Below are 27,768 nucleotides of genomic sequence, written 5' to 3' on the forward strand. Positions count from 1 at the left end.
GGTCACAGCTGTGCCATCGAGCCTGTCACATAGCGCTCAGATATTCATTGGGCCTCACACAATCCACAAGTGTCCAGTGTCCACAAGTGTGTGCAGAGATTCAAAATCTCCCTTATCCTCTCGTCACTTTGGTCACAGCTGTGCCATCGAGCCTGTCACATAGCGCTCAGATATTCATTGGGCCTCACACAATCCACAAGTGTCCAGTGTCCAAAAGTGTGCGCAGAGATTCAAAATCTCCCTTATCCTCTCGTCACTTTGGTCACAGCTGTGCCATCGAGCCTGTCACATAGCGCTCAGATATTCATTGGGCCTCACACAATCCACAAGTGTCCACTGTCCAAAAGTGTGCGCAGAGATTCAAAATCTCCCTTATCCTCTCGTCAATTTGGTCACAGCTGTGCCATCGAGCCTGTCACATAGCACTCAGATATTCATTGGGCCTCACACAATCCACAAGTGTCCAGTGTCCAAAAGTGTGTGCAGAGATTCAAAATCTCCCTTATCCTCTCGTCACTTTGGTCACAGCTGTGCCATGGAGCCTGTCACATAGCGCTCAGATATTCATTGGGCCTCACACAATCCAAAAGTGTCCAGTGTCCACAAGTGTCTGCAGAAATTCAAAATCTCCCCTGTCCTATAGACACCTTGTACCTTGTTTTACATTACTATATAGTTTGTTGGATTTTGTCTACATTTCTACCAAAAATGAGGAAGGCTGGTGGAAGAGGCCGTGGAATTGGGCGGGGGTTGGCAGCTGGTAATGATGGTGTTGGTGGTGGATCTGATGGTAGTGGCAAGAGCAAAATAGGACCGAATGCAGGAGGTGTTGCGCCTGCGTCATCGTCTGGCTACATAAGGCCTCGAACGCTTAGTTTTCTAGGAGTTGGCAAACCGCTTTTAAAGCCAGAGCATCAGGAAAAAGTTTTGTCTTACATTGCTGACTCAGCCTCCAGCTCTATCGCCTCCTCTTCTTCAGTTGTAAAAAGTAAAAGCACTGAGTCGTCATTGGAGGCTCATGTTCATGAACCACACCTTTCCTTGTGTCCTTCACCCCAACCAAGATTGAAGGATGACGCAGGCCATACTACTGATTACTCCATGGAGCTGTTTTCACATACCATGCCTGGATTATCAAGTCAAATGGTGAATTACCCAGGCCAAGATGAATCTGACATGGAGTGCACTGATGCACAGCCGCTGATGGATGATTCTGCTGGTACATTCACTCAGAGCACTACATTGTCCTCGCAGTGTACAGAGCCAGATTCTGACCCTGATGAGACTCAGGTGCCCCTTCCCGCACACTGTACCACCATACACGGTGACACAGAGGAAGGTGCACATGACATAGAAGAGGAGGTGATGGATGACCCAGTTGTTGACCCAGATTGGCATCCATTGGGGGAAGAGGGTGCTGCTTCCAATAGCTCAGATGAGGAGCATCCACAGCAGACATCGACATCGCAACAGCTGTTATCTGGCAGGCCCGTAGCACTCCAAAGACAGGTTCCAAACATCAAAAGAGTTGCTGGACAGCTTGTCCAGTGGGTCAAAAGATCACAGCGTGCTAGGCCGCAAAATGTCTGCCAAAGTAGGAAGAGTGCAGTGTGGCACTTTTTTGAACAAAATCCTCATGATCAGGCCAAGGTTATCTGTAAGAAGTGTGCAAAGACCTTGAGCCGAGGGAAAAATCTGAAAAATTTGAATACCAGTTGCATGCTTAGACATTTAACCAGCATGCACTTGCAAGCGTGGACACAACACCAAACCTCAAGTGCCACATGTGCAACTGATCACAACGAAGGTAGTCAGCAACGCTACATTGTTTCCCCCACTGTAAGCCCACCGGTTAGCACAGCAGCAAATGTTGAGGTGTCGTTGCAAGGCCACAGCAGTCAGGGAATCCCACTGTTATATCAACGAAAGACTGATTCTAGGCCATCAGAAAGAACACCAACTCCATCACCATCATCAACCCTCTCTCAGTCCGCCCTGTCCACCGCTACTTCCACCATATGCAGCTCTCAAGTCCAGCTCACCCTCCCAGACACTATGAGTAGGTCAAGAAAGTACTCAGTCTCTCATCCGCGTACACTGGGTTTGAACGCCCACATTGCCAAACTAATCTCGTTTGAGATGATGCCCTTTCGGTTGGTGGAAAGCGCAGCTTTCCGCAAACTCATGGCCTATGCAGTACCACGCTATGACCTACCCAGTCGCCACTTCTTCTCTCGCAAAGCCATCCCAGCCCTCCACCATCATGTGAAAGACCGCATTGTCCATGCACTCAAGCAGTCAGTGAGCGGAAAGGTGCACCTCACAACTGATGCATGGTCCAGTCGGCATGGCCAGGGCCGTTACGTGTCCATCACTGCGCACTGGGTTAATGTGGTGGATGCAGGGTCCACAGGGGACAGCGGTGGTGGGACAGTGCTGCCTAGCCCACGGTATAGGAAACAGTTGGCTGTAGGCGTTCGACCCTCCTCCTCCTCCTCCTCCAGAAGCGAAAGCTCGTCCACAGAGCGCAGTCGTACGAGCACTCCATCTGCAGCTGCCACTGTTGCACACGATGTGTCCCCCTATCGAGCAGCTAGTGGAAAGCGTCAGCAGGCTGTGTTGCAGATGATGTGTTTGGGCGACAGACACATCGCCGAGGTGCTGGCCGAGTACTTGAAGTGACAAACTGAGTCATGGCTGGGCAGTGTACATCTTGAGGCAGGCAAGGTAGTTAGTGATAACGGCCGTAATTTTGTGGCAGCCATAGCCCTTTCAAAACTCAGCCACATACCTTGCTTGGCTCACACCTTGAACCAGGTGGTGCAGTGCTTCCTCAAAAATTATCCGGAGTTAACAGCCCTGCTCCAGAAGGTGCGAAGACTGTGCGCGCACATCCGCCGGTCGCCTGTACTCTCCGTTCGTATGCAGAAGCTGCAGCGATTGCTCCACCTTCCCAACCACCGCCTCATTATCGACATTGCAACAAGGTGGAACTCCACCCTGCACATGGTGGAGCGGCTGTGCGAGCAGAGGCAGGCCATAATGCATTTGTGGGAGGATACACGGCCAGGCACTTTGAGAGCAGACATGGAGTTGACAGGTGTGCAGTGGTCGAAGCTGAAAGACCTCTGTAAAGTCCTTCAGTGTTTTGAGGAATGCACACGGCTGGTAAGCGCAGACGACACCATCCTAAGCATGAGCATCCCACTTATGCGTCTGCTCATGCAAACTTTGACGCACCTTAAGGAGCAGGCGTCTGCAGCCAATGTTGATGAGGAGGAAGAGGAGGAGGGAATCCTTGATGACATTCAGCCATTGTCTGCTCAGGGACCTCTCCTGGATGAGGTGGAGGAAGAAGAGGAGGAGGAGGATGATGATGGGGATGATTACTTAGGGGAGGAGGATGCATCTCGTGGGGCAAGTGAAAATGTTGGCGTGGCAAGGTCTGGTACAGGGTTTGTGCGTGACTGGAGGGATGTGGATTTGCCAGAAAGTGCTCCTCCACCCAGCACTCGCAGTGCATCATTGACACCGGGAACATTGGCCCACATGTCAGATTATGCCTTGCAGATCCTAAAAAGGGACCCCCGCATTGAAAAAATGATGAACGATGACGACTACTGGTTGGCCAGCATCCTGGATCCACGCTATAAAGGCAAATTACAAAACATCATGCCACAGGAGAACCTTGACCTAATATTGGCTAATAAACAAGCAACTCTGGTAAATCATTTGCTTGAGGCATTCCCAGCACACAGCAGCGGTGATGGTTCTCACACGAGCCGTACGGGCCGGGGGCAGCTTGGCAGAGGTGTTCGTGGTGCACACAGCAGAAGTGGCGTTGGAGACAGGGGTTTCATGACAATGTTGTGGACTGATTTTTCAAATACCGCTCACACAACTGGTAATACTGCATCGATGGAAAGTGACAGGAGACAGCAGTTGTCAACCATGGTTACAAACTACTTTTCCTCCCATATCGATGTTCTCCCACACAGGTCATTCCCCTTTGACTATTGGGCCGCTAAACTGGACACCTGGCCTGAATTGGCCCAATATGACTTACAGGAGCTCGCTTGCCCAGCTGCAAGTGTGCTATCGGAAAGAGTCTTCAGTGCAGCTGGATCAATCCTGACAGAAAAAAGGACCCGTCTGTCAACCCAAAATGTGGATGATCTAACCTTCATTAAAATGAACCATGCATGGGTTTCCAAGGATTTTGTCCCACCTTCCCCTGATGACACATAGGGTGACAGAAAAATGGCTTGCTTTGGTCCACCTCTTCCTGGGACTTCACCTATTTCGCCTTTTGCATCAGCTGAATGTCCAACATCAACATATGCCACTTTCTAAAACTCCCTAACTGTGCTGCCTCCCCCCCCATGGCTGGGGTCACCACCTAGCGCACGACACCGTGCGAGTGCCGTTGCCCTGGACAGGTGGGTAGGCCGACTCTTGGGCGCGGGCACTGGCACAGGGTCCCTCATAGTGCAATCAAGTGTCTCTGACGGTGGTGGTGCACACCCGCCGTCAGACACACCGCTGTACTATGAGGGGCCCAGTGCCAGTACCGACGCCCACGAGTGGGACCCCCTTGCTTGGGCAGGGCCCCAGCATTTGCAATCTTTACCTCTCCCTGCTCCTCCGCTGTGTAATCTGGGCCGTCAAATCCATACTGTGCCTGACACCGTCTGAGCCTGCCTCCTGAGACATATATTTTGAATGTGTACGCTATCCATACATGTTATCCGGGGAAACGGTACCCTTTCAAACCTTTGTGCAATCACGTGCAATCCATACTGGGCCTGACACCGTCTGAGCCTGCCTCCTGAGACATATATTTTGAATGTGTACGCTATCCATACATGTTATCTGGGGATACGGTACCCTTTCTAACCTTTGTGCAATCACGTGCAATCCATACTGGGCCTAACACCGTCTGAGCCTGCCTCCTGATGTATAGACATAGATTTTGAATGTGTACGCTATCCATACATGTTATCCGGGGATACGGTACCCTTTCTAACCTTTGTGCAATCACATGCAATCCATACTGGGGCTAACACCGTCTGAGCCTGCCTCCTGAGACATATATTTTGAATGTGTACGCTATCCATACATGTTATCTGGGGATACGGTACCCTTTCTAACCTTTGTGCAATCACGTGCAATCCATACTGGGCCTAACACCGTCTGAGCCTGCCTCCTGAGACATATATTTTGAATGTGTACGCTATCCACACATGTTATCTGGGGATACGGTACCCTTTCTAACCTTTGTGCAATCACGTGCAATCCATACTGGGCCTAACACCGTCTGAGCCTGCCTCCTGATGTATAGACATAGATTTTGAATGTGTACGCTATCCATACATGTTATCCGGGGATACGGTACCCTTTCTAACCTTTGTGCAATCACGTGCAATCCATACTGGGCCTAACACCGTCTGAGCCTGCCTCCTGAGACATATATTTTGAATGTGTACGCTATCCATACATGTTATCTGGGGATACGGTACCCTTTCTAACCTTTGTGCAATCACGTGCAATCCATACTGGGCCTAACACCGTCTGAGCCTGCCTCCTGAGACATATATTTTGAATGTGTACGCTATCCATACATGTTATCTGGGGATACGGTACCCTTTCTAACCTTTGTGCAATCACTTGCAATCCATTCTGGGCCTAACACCGTCTGAGCCTGCTTCCTGATGTATAGACATAGATTTTGAATGTGTACGCTATCCATACATGTTATCCGGGGATACGGTACCCTTTCTAACCTTTGTGCAATCACGTGCAATCCATACTGGGCCTAACACCGTCTGAGCCTGCCTCCTGAGACATATATTTTGAATGTGTACGCTATCCATACATGTTATCTGGGGATACGGTACCCTTTCTAACCTTTGTGCAATCACGTGCAATCCATACTGGGCCTAACACCGTCTGAGCCTGCCTCCTGATGTATAGACATATATTTTGAATGTGTACGCTATCCATACATGTTATCTGGGGATACGGTACCCTTTCTCACCTTTGTGCAATCACGTGTAATCCATACTGGGCGTGAGAACTGCTGGCGAGCTGTTAAGCAAGCTACAGCACCTGTGGTTTGCATACGTAAGTTTTTAATTTTTTCAGTAATGACGGTTAGGCCTAATTCCGGAACTGCGGTTGACCTGCACTTACTGGGAAATCATCGTTCGCGGGTAATAATTGTAATCAGTGATCCCCATCACTAACGTTGTTCAGCGGGTTATCTGCACCCGTAAGCGACAAACGCTGGCCTTTTCAGTGTAGCGCACATGCAGCCACGGACATGTAAGGGCATGACACACCAGTTATTGGCCAATCTCATGTGCCAGAGCCTCACGTGTCCCTCTAGTAAGCCGGACTCGGACCGCGGGGCATGACGGAGTCTCGTTCGTTAACGGAATTAAGCTTGCAATGTGTGCATCTGTTCTGTAGCTGGCATGGTTGAGGTTTCCCAGGTGGAGTCGAATTTAACCGTAGGCTCCACTCCTGGTGGTGCCCTTCTGGACATTCCTTTAAGGTTCAGCTTTGCAACCATACTGCCCACGTAAAACAAACACTTTGCCTTCATGAACGCTGTTTGGAGGGTCATGACTCGTGGGAATAACGCCGCCCAATCAGTTAACCTGCTAGAGAGATCCTTCTTTGCTCCCAAGCATGACATCACACTCCCTAGGAAGAAGGTAATGCCACTGTGGCGACCGTACTCCTGGGGGCGACACAAGTGCACTGATGCCCAGCCACTGCTCGATGAATCTGCTGGTACATTGACCCAGACCACTACATTCCCCTCGCACGCTACACGACCTGAATCTGACCCTGATGAAACTCAGGTTACCCTTCCCATATACAGTTCCATCTTACACGGTGACAAAGAGGAAGCTGCAGATGAAAGTGCAGGTTCGGCCCACCCGCCATCAGACACACCACCGTACTATCATGGGCCCTGTGCCAGTGCGGTCGCCAACGAGTGGGCCCCCCCTTCTTGCCCAGGATCACAGCACTTGCAAAGTTGAAATACTGTGCAGTGAGATGGAAGATGGGGACGACGAGGAATCCAGAGAAGTACAGGGATTCCCTAGCGAGGAGACTTATTTGATTGTTTTCAATGTTGGGACAGCAATTTTTGGGGAGCACGTTACTCTGGAGAATGATAGATGGGGCCCACCATACACTGGAACATTCCAAAGGTGGACATCAGACACTGGTGCAGCATTTACAGGGCCCATTATACACTAGAGCATTAGAAATGGGGCCCATTATGTTTGGAGCATTATTTGGGCCCATAAGACAGTGGAGCTTCATCCATGGGGACCAACATATACTGTAGCATTATGTGGAGCTCATCATATATTGTTTCAAACATTATATGGGACCAATGATTCTGTATGGAGAAATAGATGGGCCTCGTCATGAGATGTAAAAAGTGAGGTATTTTTCATTGTACTATACCGCTATTTCTCTGCCTTATCGGAGCATGATGAGTTGTGGTATGTGTTAAAGGGGCGCTCTTTCGCCCAGGGCACATGAAAACCTGCAGCCAGCCCTCCCCCCCACAACTTTAGCCAAATAACCTCCATTTTTCAGTGAGTAACTTGTATTATGAAGTTAATTAAGGTTGACAAGCTTAAGTAAGAAGAATTGATGCTTTTGGCATTCAAATGGGCACTGTAGGTGTGTTTCCTGTCCTCCTCTCACTGCCGACTTTTATTCCCCATTGACTTACATTGGGTTTCGTGTTTCGGGACGACCCCGACTTTTCCCTATAATCGGACGATCTTGCTCCACCCGACTTTTAGAAATGTCGGGTTTCACGAAACGAAACGCGACCCTAAAAAACCAAAAGTCGCTCAACTCTAGTGGAGAGCTATCTGCTGCCTGCAACATCTTTCATCATGACCGATTTAGCAGTGAGTCAGTAATGGTGTGGGGTGGCATTTCTTTGGAGGGCCGCACAGTCCTCCATGTGCTCGCCAGAGGTAGCCTGACTGCCGCTAGGTACCGAGATAAGATCCTCAGACCCCTTGTGAGACCATATGCTGGTGCGGTTGGCTCTGGGTTCCTCCTAATGCAGAACAATGCCAGACCTCATGTGGCTGGAGTGTGTCTTTAGTTCCTGCAACATGAAGCCATTGAAGCTATGGACTGGCCCGCCCATTCCCCAGACCTGAATCCGATTGAGCACATCTGGGACATCATGTCTCACTCCATCCACCAATGTCACATTGCACCACAGACTGTCCACGAGTTGGCGGAAGCTTTAGTCCAGGTCTGGGAGGAGATCCCTCAGGAGACCATCCGCAACCTCATCAGAAGCAGCCCAGTACAGTAAGGAGGTCATACAGGCACGTGGAGGCCACACATAGTACTGAGCCTCATTTTGACTTGTTTTAAGGACATTACATTCCACTTTAATTTCGTGGGTGAATCCAAATCCAGGCCTCCATCGGTTAATAAATTTGATTTCCATTGATGATTTTTGTACAGAACAAAGTATTCAATGAGAATATTTCATTCAGATCTAGGATGTTATTGGAGTGTTCCCTTTATTTTTTTGAGCAGTGTATATATATACAGTCATATGTTAAAGTTTGGGCACCCCTATTATTGTTAACCTTTTTTCTTTATAACAATTTTGGTTTTTGCAACAGCTATTTCAGTTTCATATATCTAATAACTGATGGACTCAGTTATATTTCTGGATTCAAATGAGATTTATTGTACTAACAGAAAATGTGCAATCTGCATTTAAACAAAATTTGACCGGTGCAAAAGTATGGGCACCTCAACATAAAAGTGACATTAATATTTCGTAGATCCTCCTTTTGCAAAAATAACAGCCTCTAGTCGCTTCCTGTAGCTATTAATGAGTTCCTGGATCCTGGATGAAGGTATTTGTGACCATTCCTGTTTACAAAACAATTCCAGTTCAGTTAAGTTTGATGGTCGCCGAGCATGGACAGACCGCTTCAAATCATCCCACAGATGTTCAATGATATTCAGGTCTGGGGACTGGGATGTCCATTCCAGAACATTGTAATTGTTCCTCTGCATGAATGCCTGAGTAGATTTGGAGCGGTGTTTTGGATCATTGTCTTGCTGAAATATTCATCCCCTGCGTAACTTCAACTTCGTCACTGATTCTTGCACATTATTGTCAAGAATCTGCTGATACTGAGTTGAAGCCATGCGACCCTCAACTTTAACAAGATTCCTGGTGCCGGCATTGGCCACACAGCCCCAAAGCATGATGGAACCTCCACCAAATTTTACTGTGGGTAGCAAGTGTTTTTCTTGGAATGCTGTGTTTTTTAGCCTCCATGCATAACGCCTTTTTGTATGACCAAACAACTCAATCTTTGTTTCATCAGTCCACAGGACCTTCTTCCAAAATGTAACTGGCTTGTCCAAATGTGCTTTTGCATACCTCAGGCGACTCTGTTTGTGGTGTGCTTGCAGAAACGGCTTCTTTCGCATCACTCTCCCATACAGCTTCTCCTTGTGCACAGTGTGCTGTATTGTTGACCGATGCACAGTGACACCATCTGCAGCAAGATGATGCTGCAGGTCTTTGGAGGTGGTCTGTGGATTGTCCTTGACTGTTCTCACCATTCTTCTCTGCCTTTCTGATATTTTTCTTGGCCTGCCACTTCTGGGATTAACAAGAACTGTACCTGTGTTCTTCCATTTCCTTACTATGTTCCTCACAGTGGAAACTGACAGGTTAAATCTCTGAGACAACTTTTTCTGTCCTTCCCCTGAAAAGCTATGTTGAATAATCTTGGTTTTCAGATCATTTGAGAGTTGTTTTGAGGAGCCCATGATGCCACTCTTCATAGGAGAATCAAATAGGAGAACTACTTGCAAGTGGCCACCTTAAATACCTTTTCTCATGATTTGATACATCCGGCTATGAAGTTCAAAGCTCAATGAGGTTACAAAACCAATTTAGTGCTTCAGGAAGTCAGTAAAAAGTAGTTAGGAGTGTTCAAATCAAGAAAATGATAAGGGTGCCCATACTTTTGCACCGGTCAAATTTTGTTTAAATGCAGATTGCACATTTTCTGTACAATAAACCTCATTTGAATCCAGAAATATAACTGAGTCCATCAGTTATTAGATATATGAAACTGAAATAGCTGTTGCAAAAACCAAAATTGTTATAAAGAAAAAAGGTTAACATTAATAGGGGTGCCCAAACTTTAACATATGACTGTATATATATATATATATATATATATATATATATACTGTGTATATGGAAATATTTCATTATTTCACTGTAAAATAATGTATTTCTTGCAGCAGTCGCCTACTCATTTCATGTTCACCTTCTTTAACAGTATCAGAAATTCATATTTTTCAAGGGAAGTTCAGAAAACCCAGAGAATAAAGAGCGTGTTCCTGCCGGGCTTAATTATTCATTCTAAATGAATAGAAAATAAAATGCGACATAACTACATGAAAGTTTAATTATTTCATTTTAATACCTATCTGCTAATCATCAACTTTTCCTGTACAAGAAGTGAAACTGCTTTCTTTAGTTGTAAAAATAAAATCTTTTTTTTTCTTGCAGCAGTAACTATTCAATACTATAGATGCACTTCTATCTGCAAATTGTCCCTCTTTAACTTCATGGCAGTTAAAGAATTAATCCCTCGATGCAAGAAGTCTTTCTGGCCATCTATCATGTACTATACGGAACAGCTTATAAGGACACTGAAAAGAAAGCACACACTGCTACTGCATTATTCTGTTCATAGATGCAAAGTTCTTGTGGGAGATGTTCTGTGCAATTGTAACAGGCATGCTGCCCTTACTTCGGCTGCAGGTTAATAATCTGCCATTTACAGTACTTCTAATATATTCCTGTGAACAGTGTCATTACTATAGCTCGATGGGCCCCAGATGCAAGATTTGGACTGCGCTTCTCCCCATCCTGGTATCTACAATACTAGCTATGAACCCATTCTATGCCCGGGTGGTGAGCATTTTTATTAATATATGGTCTTCCATCCTGGTATGTGCTGCCACCCTCCTATCCTGGTATGCATGGCACCCCTCATTCCTATCCTGGTATGCATGGTACCCTCACCCCCCCCAAATCCTGGTATGCATGGCACCCCATTCTTCATCCTGGTATGCATGGTACTCCGTCATCCCTATCATGGTATGCATGGTCCCCTCACCCCCTATCCTGGTATGCATGGTCCCCTCACCCACAATCCTGGTATGCATGGTACCCCTCATCCCCCAATCCTGGTATGCATGGTCCTCTCACCCCCCTATCCTGGCATGCATGGTCCTCTCGCCATGGACAAGGAAAGCAGTAATCACTAAACTTATCTACTGAACTTTTACTGTAAGGCCGGATTCACACTAAATGTATGAAAAATCAGTCTGAGTCTCCCTGCGGAGAGTCACACAAGTGTAATGCAATTGTCATGTGAGTGACATGCTAGTACAATCCAATGTTTCACACCTAGCTTCCAATTTACATCCGAATGCAGTGCGATTGCTATCTGATAAAACATGAGCATTTACATAGAGCAATTCTCTTTGTCATTTATACATTGTTTTCAAAGGAAAGAAATATTCGTCAAAAAACACACATACTATATATATATATATATATATATAATAAAAGTCGGCAGTTCATATGCCCCATACTGTAAAATCACAGAGTGACAGGTTATAATAAAGTTGTCACGAAGTGACTGGCCCTGTGTGACACGACCCGACAATCGGTCGGTCACTAAACAGCAAAACGAACAAGGAGACACCGGGGACACAATTACAATGGTGGGCCCTGCAATAGGGAACAGGGAAATGGACATCTCCTGCACTCTCCTGAGGCTGTGCCCTGGTCTATCCTGACGTCCCTATATGGCTTCTTTCAAACTGTCACCCAGCAGGATACCTCAGCCCTCACTTGCCCTGCACCTATCCCTCAGTAGGGAATTGGCAAGTGCAGTCACTGGTCCCACCACTGCACTAACACCAAGGGAAGAAATAACAGACAAGGTAAAACAAACAACACTTAGCTTTCTCTGCTGCAATGCACCGCACAGCAGAGTAAGGCACCCGAACACAGCTTTCAACTGAAGAACCACTGCACCAGCAACCTCTTGTCTTCAGCACAGTTGGTTTCCAAAAGGACCTGTATAACCAAAAGTCAGCTGATGCACCAGGTGACCTTTTAAAGGAAGGTGGGAGTGGTCACCACCTGCATCAGCAAACTCACCAGCCATGTAGGTACACCAGCGGCCACCGGGGGGGAAACTTATATTAACCCCTGATGGCCTAAATGGAAAAAAGTTTATATGTGAGAATCCAGATCTGACACAGATCCAAAAATGGATCATGACAGTACCCCCCCTGCTTCAGCAAACTCACCAGCCATGTAGTTACAGCAGCAGCCACCGGGGGGAAAAACTGATATTAACCCCTGATGGCCTGAAAGGAAAAACATTTCCTCCCCCCAAGAAGGACTGTTTCTTGTTTAATTTTACATATATTTTTATATGTTTATCTACACTTCATTTAATACTCTTTTGAGTGAATTGAGGTCTCTACAAACCCCTTTTTTTCATCCACTAGCTTAATGCAATGTAGATTCATTACTCTGATATACGCTATATACCACTTATTTTACCGTGTTCTGTACATTATCTCTTTGTTGATATTTCTCATGAGGTATAATGAGGATATTGAATCTATTTTTGTTGTCTTTTTTTATTTATTTAAGTATTTAAGTCTGAAGAAGGTCTGAGTTTAAGACCGAAACGTTATATTTTTTAGATTGTTCAACCCTGAATAAAAACTCTATTGAAGTGTATCAAGAGTGCCAAATCTTTTTTCTATTTGTATATTGGGATTGGTATCCTGTTTTCTGAGCACCTATTACATACGGAGTGACGTGCAACTTTTTCTTACCAAAGAGTATGACAAGCTAAAAACTGATATTCTCACGCACTTAGGGTTGACAATGACTATCAAGGCACAGCGGGTTCACCACTGGGCGTTTCACGGGGACAAACCACCTCGCTTCCAAATGTTCAACCTGTAGCACCTGGTCCAGAAGTGGCTGCAACCAGAGTCCTCTACACATATGCAAATGATAGAACGGGTGGTGATGGTGATGGACCGGTTTGCGCACTCCCTGCATAGGCCCTACAGACTTGTGTTGCCCAGGGTGATCCCTGGAATGCCGAAGAACTGGTCAGACTGGTCGAGATACCAGGGGATTGAAGATTCCTTGGGAAGGCAGCTTACTCCATACTGGGGGTCCCGACAGGAGGCGGAGGCCTAAAAGGGAGTGGGGCAGCCAAGGTCAAAAGGGGCGGGGGGGTGGTGCCCAAGGTTCCTACAGGTGATGTTATTTGCTGGAAGGAACACGGGCCAGGACATATAGCCGCCCATTGTCCCATGATCACTGAGCCAATGGACTGCAGCACAGGACGGCACTGCTCTTATTTTGTCAATGTGGCCTGCAGTACTGTTCCCCAAACAGCAGAGGGGCCGCAGGAATTCCCTGTGGCAGTAAATCGGGTACATGTGACTGGTTTCCTGTTCTCGAGCTGTTTTGTAACCCTAGTGAGGGCCATAATTCCACATCGGCTGATTCCTTAAAAAAAGGATGGGCGTCTGCTGTGTTTGTGGTGACATGAAGGACTACCCTGTGGCCCAGGTAGTCATAAACACAAACTGTGGCACCGAGTTCCATGAGGTCAGCATGGTCAAGAACCTATTGCACCCTATTATAATAGGGTGACACTTTGTGTTATTTTGGGTCTTGTGGGGAAAAGGAGCACGTCTGGTTGCCTGGATGTCACGTCCGCCATGTTTGTTTTGCCTCATGACCCTGGAGCCGTGTGCACGCCCATCTCAAGTCTGCTATCCTGCATGTTCCCTAGAGCAGTGTGCACACTCACCTTATGACTGTTGGGCTGCAAGATACCTGCGTTCTGCTCTGGTTCTGCAATCATCTCTGCATGTCTGGAACTCTGATCATGTGACTTTCCTAGGATCCAGCACTGTCCAGTTCTGCAATCATCTCTGCATGTCTGAAACCCCTGATCATGTGACCTTTCCTAGGATCCAGCACTGTCCGCTTCTGCAATCATCTCTGCATGTCTGAAACCCCTGATCATGTGACCTTTCCTAGGATCCAGCACTGTCCAGTTCTGCAATCATCTCTGCATGTCTGAAACCCCTGATCATGTGACCCTTCCTAGGTTCCAGCACTGTCTGGTTCTGCAATCCTCTCTGCATGCCTGGAATCCTGATCATGTGACTGCTCTGTGATCCTGAGGTTCTGAACCGAAAGTTCTCCCCTGGTCCTGACCCAGAAGTAGAGGTGCTAATGCCCTATATCAGACCGCCCCTCCCTATGGTCAGGGCCTGATTATTGTGTTGCTTCTATGCATGGCTGCTTGGTCTGCTGGGTCGCTCCCGCTATTCTGTGCCCGTGCACTCTGCCCTGTCGTGCGTCTCTGCACATGCTCCGTGCTCGTACTCTGCCCCTTGTCTCATGCCATGTCTTGTGTTGTCTCTCGTGCCATGTTTGTCTTTGCCTTGATTTGCTTTGTAGTACTTCCACTGTTCTCTGTCTTAGCCTGTTTTGCTATGTCTCGCCTTAGCTATTCTTTGACTTGTAGTCCTTCCTCTGTTTTCTGCCTTGCCTGTTTCGCCATGTCTGGTCCTTGCTATTCTGAGCCTTGTAGTACTTCTCACGTTCTTGTCTCAGCCTGGTTTTCCGCACTCTGTCCTCTGGTGCTCTCTTGCACATTTTCAAGTCTAGTTCCAAGGTCTTCCATTGGCCCGGCTCTGGGCTTCTGCCTACGCTCCGCTGCTAGACTCTGTCCTCGCTCTGACCTGGTTCTGTTTCTGCCTTTGTTCCGCTCCGTGTTCCATACCTTGCTTCTTGCCTAGTCTTGCCTTGTTCCTTGCCTTGTCCTGTCTTGAACCCCGGCATGGGTTCCCCTTGGCCCTCTCCTGTGCCGTGGTAAGTGCCTCGTGTTTGTGTACAGCCGTGTGCACTGGCCAGTGTGGCGTGCCTCCTGCTTGGCTCCTAGCATGCAGCCCTTCCTTGAACCCTGGCGTGGCTCCTAGCATGCACCCTGCCTTGAACCCTGGCGTGGCTCCTAGCACGCACCCTGCCCTGAACCTGGCGTGGCTTCTAACACGAAGGTTCCTTTGCCCGCCTCCTGTGCCTTGGTCGTGCCTCATGCTGGCGTTACAGCCGTGTGCACTGGCCAGTGAGGTGTGCGTCCCGTGTGGCTTCTAGCACGCGTCTTGCCCTGAACCCTGGCGTGGCTCCTAGCACGCACCCTGCCTTGAACCCTGACCTTGGCGTGTCTCTTTGCATGCGCAGGACTCTGCTTTGTTACCTTGTGCCTTGGCGTGTCTCTACACATGCAACCTGTCTTGTTTTGTGAACCTTGGCATGTCTCTATACACGCACTCTGTTTTGTGCCTTGGCGTGTCTCTACACACGCATTCTGTCTTGTACCTTGTGCTTTGGCGTGTCTCTACACATGCACCCTGTCTCATTTTGCGAACCCTGGCGTGTCCCCTACACACGCACCTTGCATTGCACCTAGCCTTGAACCCTGGCGTGTCCCCTACACACGCACCTAGCCTTGAACCCTGGCGTGTCCCCTACACACGTACCTAGCCTTGGACCTTGGCATGTTCCCTAACATGCACCATGCCTGGATATCTGTTGTGCCTCCTTGCCTGAACCCTGGTTTGCCTGCCGGATGCCCGGAACCTGTCGATCGCTGCCAGAGATCGTAAGCTGGATGACTGCGGCCTGATGTCCGGAGCTGATGTCCACAGCCTGATGCCTTGATCATGTCAATCGTTGCCAGCGGTCCGGAGTCCGATGCCATTGTGCCTTTACCTGTACCTAGGCGTGCCACCTGGCACATACTATGCTATGGACCTTGGCGTGTCCACACGCGCACCTTGCACGTTTTGCTTGTTTTCACGTTTGTACTGAATGTGATCCTGAAGATCTTAATGAAGATACCTTGCACTTACCTCTTGTCTTGTTTCCTGCTTGTCCCTGGTCGTCAGACACTCCCATAGTGTCCCCCTGAGCCGGCCGTCTGGTCCCAGCAGTCATGGTGGCTCTCCCCCTTGGTCTTGCCCCTGACACTCCCTGTATAGGGGGTGGATTCTCATAAGGTAAGCTCGCCCTCGGTGGGTGGGTACCATGACCCACAGGGTCCACTCAAAAAATGGGCTCAGCAGAAGCTGAGTCCGTCACAGTTAATCAGGCCCTGGACTCCGCTGGTACCTTAGCTACTCTTCTGATGAAGAATCTGACCTGATCTATGTCCTCTGAACTCATTTGGAAATGATGGCAGCCAGAGTAAGAAGACTTTCCTGTCTACCCACAGTCCTCCCCACTGGATCTCCATGTTTTGACCGCGACTCCTGTATCTTGACCGGTGCAGGTGCTTGTTTCATATGTTGGATCAACGTTGTTTGGAGTGTTTGTGCTAAACTCTGGTTTCTGCCGAAGAAAATTTTTTTTTTTCTTCTTTCCAGCCCCGGTAAGAGGGGGCACAAAGAGGGGGGTACGTCACGTCCGCCAAGTCCACCATGTTTGCTTTGCCTCATGACCCTGGAGCTGTGTGCACGGGCATCTCATGTCTGCTATCCTGCATGTTCCCTAGAGCAGTGTGCACACTTACCTCATGACTGTTGGGCTGCAAGATTCCTGCGTTCTGCTCTGGTTCTGCAATCATCTCTGCAAGTCTGGAACTCTGATCATGTGACTGCTCTGTGATCCTGAGGTTCTGAACTGGAAGTTCTCCCCTGGTCCTGACCCGGAAGTAGAGGTGCTAATGCCCTATATCAGATCGCCCCTCCCTATGGTCAGGGCCTGATTATTGTGTTGCTTCCCTGCATGGCTGCTTGGACTACTGGGTTGCTCCCTCTATTCTCTGCCCGTGCACTCTGCCCTGTCGTGCATCTCTGCACACGCTCCATGCTCATACTCTGCCTCTTGTCTCGTGCCATGTCTTGTGTTGTCTCTCGTGCCATGCTTGTCTTTGCCTTGCTTTGCTTTGTAGTACTTCCGCTGTTCTCTGTCTTAGCCTGTTTTGCTATGTCTCGCCTTAGCTATTCTTTGACTTGTAGTCCTTCCTCTGTTTTCTGCCTTGCCTGTTTCGCCATGTCTGGTCCTTGCTATTCTGAGTCTTGTAGTACTTCTCACGTTTTTGTCTCAGCCTGGTTTTCTGCACTCTGTCCTCTGGTGCTCTCTTGCACATTTCCAAGTCTAGTCCCAAGGTCTTCCCTTGGCCCGGCTCTGGGCTTCTGCCTACGCTCCGCTGCTAGACTCTGTCCTCGCTCTGACCTGGCTCTGTTTCTGCCTATGTTCCGCTCCGTGTTCCGTACCTTGTTTCTTGCCTAGTCTTGCCTTGTTCCTTGCCTTGATCCTTGCCTTGTCCTGTCTTGAACCCCGGAGTGGGTTCCCCTTGGCCGTCTCCTGTGCCGTGGTAAGTGCCTCGTGTTTGTGTACAGCCGTGTGCACTGGCCAGTGTGGCATGCCTCCTGCGTGGCTCCTAGCACGCAGCCCTTCCTTGAACCCTGGCGTGGCTCCTAGCACGCACCCTGCCTTGAACCCTGGCGTGGCTCCTAGCACGCACCCTGCCCTGAACCTGGCGTGGCTCCTAACATGAAGGTTCCTTTGCCCGCCTCCTGTGCCTTGGTCGTGCCTCGTGCTGGCGTTACAGCCGTGTGCACTGGCCAGTGAGATGTGCATCCTGCGTGGCTCCTAGCACGCGTCTTGCCCTGAACCCTGGCGTGGCTCCTAGCACGCACCCTGCCTTGAACCCTGACCCTGGCGTGTCTCTTTGCACGTGCAGGACTCTGCTTTGTTACCTTGTGCCTTGGCATGTCTCTACACACGCACCCTGTCTTGTTTTGTGAACCTTGGCGTGTCTCTATACACGCACTCTGTCTTGTGCCTTGGTGTGTCTCTAAACACGCATTCTGTCTTGTACCTTGTGCTTTGGCGTGACTCAACACATGCACCCTGTCTCTTTTTGTGAACCCTGGCGTGTCCCCTACACACGCACCTTGCTTTGCACCTAGCCTTGAACCCTGGCGTGTCCCCTACACACGCACCTAGCCTTGGACCTTGACGTGTTCCCTAACATGCACCATGCCTGGATATCTGTTGTGCCTCCTTGCCTGAACCCTGGTTTGCCTGTCGGATGCCCGGAACCTGCCGATCGCTGCCAGAGATCGAAAGCTGGATGACTGCGGCCTGATGTCCGGAGCTGATGTCCGCAGCCTGATGCCTTGATCATGTCTTGTCTTGTTTCCTGCTTGTCCCTGGTCGTCAGACACTCCCATAGTGTCCCCCTGAGCCGGCCGTCTGGTCCCAGCAGTCATGGTGGCTCACCCCCTTGGTCTTGCCCCTGACACTCCCTGTATTGGGCTCAGCAGAAGCTGAGTCCGTCACACTGGACAACAGCTAGATCGCTCCTAAAGAAACGTTGTTGCAGGCAGCAGATGACAGATTTCCATAGTGTGTGCTTACTGGCGATGAGGATGAGACAGCATCCACTGAGGCCAATGTCCTTGAGCTGGAGGTGTCCGGGGGAACTTAAATCTAAAAAGGGCCTTTGATAATGTAATGGTACTTAATGGTGTTGCTCAAGAGCTGGGGACTGACACTCAATACTCCATACCCATATTTTGCCATGAATGAGGAGATGATATATTGTGTCATCAAGCTGAGAGGGGAGATAACTGAACAATTACTGGTGCCAGGGCCATACAGATACAGAGTGTTAAGGCCCCGTCACACACAGCGAGATCGCTGATTTTGTGACGCCACAACGATTTCGCCAGCAACATCGCTGTGTGTGACATGGATCAGTGACCAGCCCCCCTTTCCGGGTATCGCTGATCGCACTGGAACATCCTTGGCCGTTTTTTGATCGTTGGTCTCCCGCTGGCCTGCGCGCATCGCTGCTTGTGGCAGCGAGAGACCAGCGATCAGTGATGTGCACGCTGGTTTCCAAGGCAAACAGTGGGTAACTAAGAGCTGTGCAGCTCTTAGAAACTGCTGTTTACATTGGAAACCAGCTTGCTCGCTGGTCCTGATTGCTGGTTGCAGTCAGTTGGAGGTTGGAGGGGGAATAGATGCGGAAGAAGTGCACCTCGAACAAGGGAAGAGTAGCGGAGGGTGGGAGTGGAATAGGGGTAAAGAAGCAGGTATCAGACAGGAGCAAGCCAACTCCTCCACCAGATTTGTTGCTGGGGCGAGGGGTGTGAGAGAGATGAAATCTGCCATAGGAAAGCGCAGCTGGAGAGGCTGTGTCAGAGGGAGTGAGCCAGGTTTCAGTGATGGCAAGGAAGGAGAGTTTGTTGGTGATAAAGAGGTCATGGATAAACGACAGCTTGTTACAGACAAAGCGAGCGTTCCATAGAACTCCAGGTAGGGGGACCGGGGGAGTGGGGGCTGGATGAATAGGTATGAGGTTGTCATGGTTGCAGAAATGTATAGAGGATTGTGGCAGGGTGTTAGAAATGAGTGTGGGGATGTGTTGAGGAGGGCCAGGATTTGGGGATACATCGCCAGCAATGAGGAGTAGCAGACAGAGCGTTAGAAGGTGGGAGCAGGATAGGACATGATGTGGCCATGTGTGTCTAGGAAAAAAAGGATTGTGTATGGAGGATCAGTTCTGAGGAAAAGGTGAGATGGCTGGGGAGGATAGAGGGGGAAATCAATAGTTCCTTACTAGGTGGGGGGATTACAGGAGTTAGTGAAAAATAGAGCAGTATGGGGGTAATAGTAAATAGAAGCTGAAACATTGTAGTCGTGTTACAGTCCGTTACCTTACAGTCAAATTCCAGTCCAATTCTAGTCTAATTCAGAGTAGTGTAATTAGAAATCTGTAATTTGAAATATGGAATTTGAACTAGATGGAGCAAACTTCGTCTGGGGCAGACCCATGATACTGAATATATGTGCAGCTAAGCACAATCAGCACATATAGTGCTGAGATAAATGTTTGGGCCACTCAGGGCCTGGTTTTATGAGCGGTCATAAGAGATGGGTGGTAATGACCGCTCACAAATTCCCACTCCAGAGAAGTGGTTTGGTGAATAAAATGGAGACCAACTGCTTCATTCAGTGTCTGTAGCTGGAGGTGTGGAGACCTCCATTGTGTGTGTGCTAAAGACACTGACCTGCGCAGGCAAACCCACTGTACTATATGGACTGTGTATTTTTCTGTTTGCTACTTTGTGCCGGAAAAGGCTGTGCATTTGTTTTTCTAACCAGAGCAGTTTATGCCGTTTGAATAAACTTGCTTGGACATTCCAGTGATACCGCTTCCTGAGCCTACCTCAACTGCAGCCGAGTGAGTACAGATCCCTACAATATGTTTATATATTACATACATAGAAGAAAAGTCGGCAATTCAGCAGCCGCATGGTGTAAAATCACAGCAGAATAGAAGAGATGGATAACATCCAGTAAATACACATAGAATAGGTAGATAAACAGATGTATGTGACAAATATAATTAGTAAAGTGTGTGTGCAGCTTACTGTATATGTATTTAATTAATAAAAGATAATTTTTCTGAAAAAAATTGCGTGGGCGCCCTCGTAATTTTCGTAATCAGCAGAGAGAAAGTGGACGTCTGGGGAAAAATGTTTATAGCCTGTAGCGGTGACAAGTGGGGCGATACTTGGGGGGGTTGATGTCACCTTTGTATTGTCAGGTGACATCAAGCCCCAAGGGTAGTAATGGAGAGGCGTTATTACTCACCCCATAGTCACATTGTATGAAAGCACAGACACCCAGAATAAAGTTCTTTAATTGAAAGAATGACACAGACTCCTTTAATAAATCTTAATTAAAGCATACTTACGACCTTGCCCATTTCACTGATGCCCTTGTCATGTGCAAAAGAGTTAAAAATAAAAACCAACAATATTCCTCCCCTTTCTGCAGAGATACTGTTAATTAATTTGTCCTACGATGGGTCTAGTCCTGCTACATCTAGATGGCAGGCTGCATGGTTGCATGATGTGACCATACAGCCTGTCATCCAGCAGAGACACTGAGCACCATGTGTTCAGTGACTCCCTATGAATTCCTATTCCATGTCTGAGGGCACCTCGAGCGTGAGAAAATTCCCCTGCTTACGGTGCTGTCAGACAGGTCCTGGGAGTTCACAGCCAATGAATTCACTGTCTGCATAGCCTCTGCTGGCTGTTAATGATGGGGGACCCAACGTCATTTTTTTAGGGTCCCTCATTTTAATAGCCAGTAAAGGCTAAGTATACAGCTATGAGCTGATATTAAAAGCCAGGGAAGCTCCATGGGTATTACCCCCTTGTCAGGCTATAAACATCGACCCCATCCATTGGTTTTCCTTCTGCTGGTTACGAAAATTATGCGGGAGCCAACACCATTTTTTTCAGAAAAATCTTTTATTAAATAAATACATGTACAGTAAGCTGCACACACACTGTACTAATAGCATTTGTCACAGACATCTGTATGTCTACCTATTCTATGTGTATTTACTGATTGTAATCCATCTCTTCTGTCCTGTCGGCTTCTGCTGTGATTTTAAACTACGCGGCTGCTGATTTACTGGCTTTTCTTCTATCTCTGTAATATATATACTATATATACATATATATATATATATACTGTATGTGAGTCACTGACATCTACAGTATATTTCTATGCATTCGATGTGTATATATCCATTCTTTCTAGTCTATTCTAACCTGTCACACTGTGATTTTACTGTATGCAGCAGATGAATTGCCAACTTTTCAAAAGACACCGATGCGTAAAAATCGGACAGCACTCGCATGGTCCGAGTACTGTGTGATATTTTCTTGCACCCATAGGCTTACATTGGTGAGTCTCAGCCAAATCTCAGTGATAATTCCAGTATGCTGCGATTTTACACATACGCCGAATACGGCTGAGAAAATAAACGCTGATGTGAGCTGCCCCATAGATTAACATGGGGCCGAGTGCTATGCAATGTTTTGTGGCATAGTACTCGGCCGTATTCTACGGTAGTGTGACTCCGACCTTAAACACAGACTGAATGAACTTCCACCAACCAACTAAATATATTAGGTTAATTCACACACACCAGGTCAGAACTGACCGGGACAACAGTGCTGTGTCACTCAGTAGGCACGGAAATGTTTACTACATTACTATAATTTACCTAGTTGTGCACCTGCTTAGTGCGGCTACCAAGCATTTATCTGGAAAACTGGAACAATCAAATGAATGCCAGGGGTGGAATATAGGTGATGCAGCACAGTAGCTTACAAACATAACAAAATGACTCTAAACTCACTAGGTAGAACCTAGAAGATATTTAATTATACACTGACGTGTCCACTTTAAAGACGATGAGAGTGCCATGGGCTGCTCGTCTGAACACTTCTGTATACTTTGGTAGATTCCCCTTTAATTTTCTAATTTGTGTGAGTCACTAGTTGTTCAGCAGGCTGAGTCTGATTGGTACTGATGCATTTATGTGCCTGTTTCTGCCTGCCTGAATTTGGTGCAAAGCTAGCTGTGTGTGCGTGCACACTCCCACCCTAATCCTCGTGGTGGATCTGAGCTCAGGACTTACCGACCTGTGTCTGGTCATTATTTCATTGCAGAGATTATGGCTGTTTGATCAAGGGATGCTGAGTTTCCAACTGATGCATTATACCACAGCCGACTTGCAGTAGGGCCCTCCAGCAAGTCACAGATGACGAATGGTAGGGATTTCAGCTCCGCTACTTCCTGCGGACATTGTCACTTCAAACTTCTTCCCTGCCACTGAAACTGGAACAGGGCAAGTCACATGTCCTCCTATTTCCAGCTCTCACCTTGCTCTCTAAAGATGGCCAGCAAACTTACCCCTTCCTGCCAGACACTTTCTCCCAATTGCTGGCACTGCCCCCTGCTCTGTGAATCCATCTGGTTCTGTCCAAATTGTGTCTTGACTCTGGACAGGATGCTTTCGCCTCCATCCAGGTCAGGTCAGGGTTAATTCAGTCCACCACTCTTTGATTTGGGGGTGGCTATTTAATGTTGGCAGTACCTGCATTAATGTCAGTGATACAGTGCTTCCGTGTGCTCGGTTAGTGGTTGCTGACCCCGGTGACTCATCCTTAAACATGTGCCTCTGTGCTTGTGTACCTTGCTGTGCATGATTCGGTTTGCCCTCTGACTTCTGCCTCTATATCCTGCTTTTGTACTGCTCTGTCTCTCCTGGTTATCTGACCCCTTTGGCTTGTCCCCATTTACTCTTTGTCTTGTCCGTAGTTACTGTGCGCTCATCTGGCTTCTGACTCTCAGCTCTCCTTGACCACATTTACTGTCTTTGCCCTGTTCTCTGCGTGCTCAGTGTCCTTCCCTGCACTCACATGCGGTGGCTCTGCCCCCTGGTCACGTGATGGCTTAGTGCCAGGTCCTGAGCTCACTACACTAGTCTCAGGTCCTTGTGCACTGCATGCCTTCTGCCTGCACTCCCTGCGCTCATTCTTGCACTCCCTGATAGCGCCCACTAGGCAGCGCTAGTGACACCTTTGGTGTCATTACAAATTACAGTAGAAACCAGCAGAAAAGAGTCCATTTAACATTACACAAGTCTCTGCCAACAGAATAGCTGTTTCTATGTCTCCTCACAGAACTAGGTAACTGTCTCTGAATAAAAATCCTGCACAAACTAGGTTAAGCCAGAGTTATCTCGCAATAACAAGGGAAATAGTAGCCTCCTGTGGCCAGTGATTTGTACTGCAGGCAATAATATACTCAATGTCCATGTACATTACTAATAAAATAAAACAGCTGCTGCAAATTATATGCAAATGGTTAAAGGTAGATGACGCTCAGAGGCATATTCCCCATCACCTCACATGTGTCAAAGGACACAAATCCAGTTGAAGTATCTGCTAGCGTTGGCAGGTCACTAACTCGCCAGGCCCGCCCTGTCGCGGTTGCAACCTCTGCGGCTGCGTTCGTTACGCCCTTGCCTGTGAATCCCTGAATCTGCAAAGAATATTCTTAAATGTGTAATAATAACTCAGCTTAGCTTACTGATAGAATTTAGTACACCCACAGCATGACACAAACTTAAAGAAACACTGCAAAATTTCCACCTATCAAACATTTATGGTATATTCTTTTGATATTCTGTAAATATAAAACACCCTTTAATTTTCATTGCGGCCATTGGGTTTGGTTCAGCATGATAATGTGGTTCTTGGACCAATAACAGTTGTGCACCCCTGCTGTATGCCATCAATTTTATATTTTTGTCCAATTTCAACGGGAAGGAAATTGTGGTATGCTCCATTAGATATTGACCTATGAAAGTTTCTTTCCTAGACATACTGTAGCCCCCAAATGTTGGAAATGACGGAATATGGATATCTCACTTGTCATTCACTGACAACATGCATACCAGGGGCAGTTATAGGCATTTTTGTTAGCTTTCTTTTAGAGCAAGTAAGTTTATAAATCACACCATGGTCATTAAGTCACCCTTTTCCCTTTTTCATACAGCTTGCCCTATCTTTAATGTGAAACAATAACGACATGCTGTTTTTTTTTTCTAAAAGAAAACATCCATCCTCTAACACCATAATCCTTGTAAGTATTAGCGAGCGCTCCCAGATGGTGAGCCGTTATGAACTGATAGGTCTGCTTTAACTACAAAGGAGTATTTAATGAGAAGTACAATTAAATACACTGGAATACATAAAATATATCACTCAGCAACCAGTGCCGGTTACTTTACAATATTGTGTCTTCCTAAGGATGACTTTACACTTACCAAATACTGTTCGAGCAGGAACTGATTCTCTGTTTAACCAAAACGACACCTGGGATAATATGACGGTCATGATACACGGCAGATAGGTCTGGATAACGAAATAGCCAATTTTTCTTTTTAAATGGAAGTGTGCAGTCATCACTGTGTATTCACCTAGGAAGGAACGAGAGATACATAGTAACATGTCCAGTCCAAATTACTTAAATACATTGCATACAATCCTGAGTACAGGGAACACAACAACAAATGAGAAGTCAGAACGTAGAAAAGTGATTACTGAGAGCATGATGAGGTCTAGAAAATCCATTGATGACTGATGCTTTGCTTTCCCTGTGCAAAATCGGATTTCTGTATTTTACTAATCCCTGGTTACAATCTGTGTCCTGCTCTTTGTCATGCATCCTGCAATCAGAATCCTCCCTGCCCAGATGGACTGTATATGGGCTGCATTACCCACTGCGCTGGGCACACAGCACTCACTAGTTCCAGGTACAGGATTCGGCACCAGTGCAGCAGGGGCGCACTGCAGGCCTAACTTTTTTGGCTCTTACTTCAACTTGGATACTCAAGACATGTCTTATTTCATCGCTGGCATTTTCTCTCTGCTGTTCCATCTACGAGTCAGAGGAGAATTACCATTTATTTCCGAAAACAACGCGGCCATGATGGTGAACTGGTGAGCTGACATCTTGTTTCATCATTTTATAGGGAAATCATAGTGTCATTACTATTTTATGTTTGAAAAGTTTCCAAAAGTGGACACCTTTATTGAATCCGTATTAAGGTACTGTCACACTTAGCGATGTACCAGCGATCCCGACCAGCGATATGACGCGGTCAGGATCGCTGGTATATCGCTAAGTGGTCGCTAGTGAGCTGCCACACAGGCAGATCTCACCAGCGACATCGCTGGGGACGGGGGTCGCTACTTACCTGTCACACTAGGCAATCCTGCGTCCTCCCACCCGGCTCCACGCTCGTCGCTCGTCTCTCCACAGGAAGCCCAGCAGGAAGCTGACGACGAGAAACAGTCCTGAACGTTCTCGCGCGATCAGCGATAACCAGCGGGGGAGCCGGTCGTAGGTAAGTATCAGACACATCAATATCGCTAGCAATATCGCTATAACGTCACAAGTTATAGCGATATTGCTAGCGATATCGCTTAGTGTGACAGTACCTTTATACATACGGGTCCAATATGCATAATGCGGTGCAGGATTCATTGTTTTCTGATTACCTTTTTTTTGCAGGTTGATGCAAACTTTTATAATTGCGAATATTGTAATGTTCTTGCTGCATTTATTTGGAGACCAACTGCGCTATGGTCACTGGAAGTATATAAAGAATAAGTGTAATACTCCCCGAGTAGCAGATATGGCAGGAAGCAGCATCTTTTATTTTTAACACTGTCATTTCCAGAGTGTAACGCTTAGAGGGAACAATGATACCATTATGTGTTGATCCTGTACTATAAATGAAAGAAGCATTTATGTGTCCTGAGGGCACGTGTTGTCAGGAATCCTACTCCTCCCTCTCCCCCAGCATACAATCAGATCAGCCGAGGGAAGCATGGAGCTACCAGAGCAGCAAGCTTTTAAGAGGCGATCAGCACGTGTCCCATCCGGATTAAACCTTTTTCTTCTTCTAATGCTTACACATCTGGCGGTTGTGCCTGCATACACTGCGGTACCCCGGCTGCGTGGGCTCCTCAGCTGTCACTTGTCTCCTTATTTATGCTGGAGATCTTGTGGCTTTAATTTGAAAGAACTTCGAGAACCTCTGGATTTTATTGATTATAAAAAGCTTCATTTTTAAAGGTTATGTAAAACAAACCACATGAAGTGCACATCACATGATGTAATTTCACAATGTTCAACTGATGCAGTTCATATTGACTTCAGTCTTTGCACTTTGAAAATTTGGCATTATTTATTGCTTTTACTCGCTATATAGCGCCATTAACTCCACAGCACTTTACAGACATTATTGGCACTTTCCTCATTGGGGCTCACAATCTAGATTCCCTATCAGTATGCCTTTGGAGTCGGGGAGGAAACTGGAAATGCAAGCAAACACGGGGAGAACATACAAACTCCTTGCATATTTGGTCCTTGGTGGGATTTGAACTCAGGATCTGTATGCTGCAAGGCTGCAGTGCTAACCACCGAGCTGCATCATAACCAAGATCTTACAATTCATGCCTAATTGCTGATCTTTTACTACATGGACTGATGGGAGCAGGATGAATGGCTGTTATATAACATTTGTATACATTATTTACTGTATACATGGAAGGTAAAATGCATATACAGAATGTGTGTCTTTTTATTGCATATCACCTGGCATATGCTGCCAATTATTATGTTATTTCTACATCCTTGGTTACAGCATAAACTTTATTAAATTTGCAAAAAAAAAATCTGCATATAATAAAATAATATCAATCTGGTCACAACTCTTTTGCAGTACCTTTATCATTACCAAGAGTAACCCCCCCCCTATCATCTGAGGCTGAATTCATCTGCAGATTAACTCATTAATCAGATTCATAATAGTATACAGTCTGTTTGTTAGAAAGAAACATAGTTCTTTTGATTAGATAAAATAGAGAAATGGTTATTCATTCAGAAGTCACCAGCATTTGGATGCACTGTAAGCAAGGACTTATGCAAAACGTTCCAATGCACAAAGATTTAAACAGATTATCATTCAGAGCGAGGATAAATCCGACACAACAAGGATCAACTGCCAAAGTGCATATAATAGTTCAATTACTGATTAAAACTGCTTATACATACATACAGTGTATATATATATATATATATATATATATTTCTATTTACACATATATACAGGCAAAGATATTGATTGCAATTATTGC

The 27,768-nt window shown here is 46.9% G+C and overlaps 1 protein-coding gene across 2 annotated transcripts in view; it reads right to left on the bottom strand.

Moving 5' to 3' along the window:
* GABRA5 (gamma-aminobutyric acid type A receptor subunit alpha5) overlaps nucleotides 1-27,768 on the bottom strand; it is a 377,180-nt gene that overhangs the window by 83,675 nt on the left and 265,737 nt on the right. For both annotated transcript variants that reach the window (XM_073541489.1, XM_073541490.1), the window contains exon 8: nucleotides 24,888-25,040. In XM_073541489.1, coding sequence (XP_073397590.1) covers nucleotides 24,888-25,040 — 153 coding nt within the window. The remainder of the gene's footprint in view (nucleotides 1-24,887; nucleotides 25,041-27,768) is intronic.

Source organism: Dendrobates tinctorius, unplaced genomic scaffold, assembly GCF_039654945.1.
Source record: "Dendrobates tinctorius isolate UK_male_01 unplaced genomic scaffold, ASM3965494v1 ptg000121l, whole genome shotgun sequence".
Lineage (NCBI taxonomy): Eukaryota > Metazoa > Chordata > Amphibia > Anura > Dendrobatidae > Dendrobates > Dendrobates tinctorius.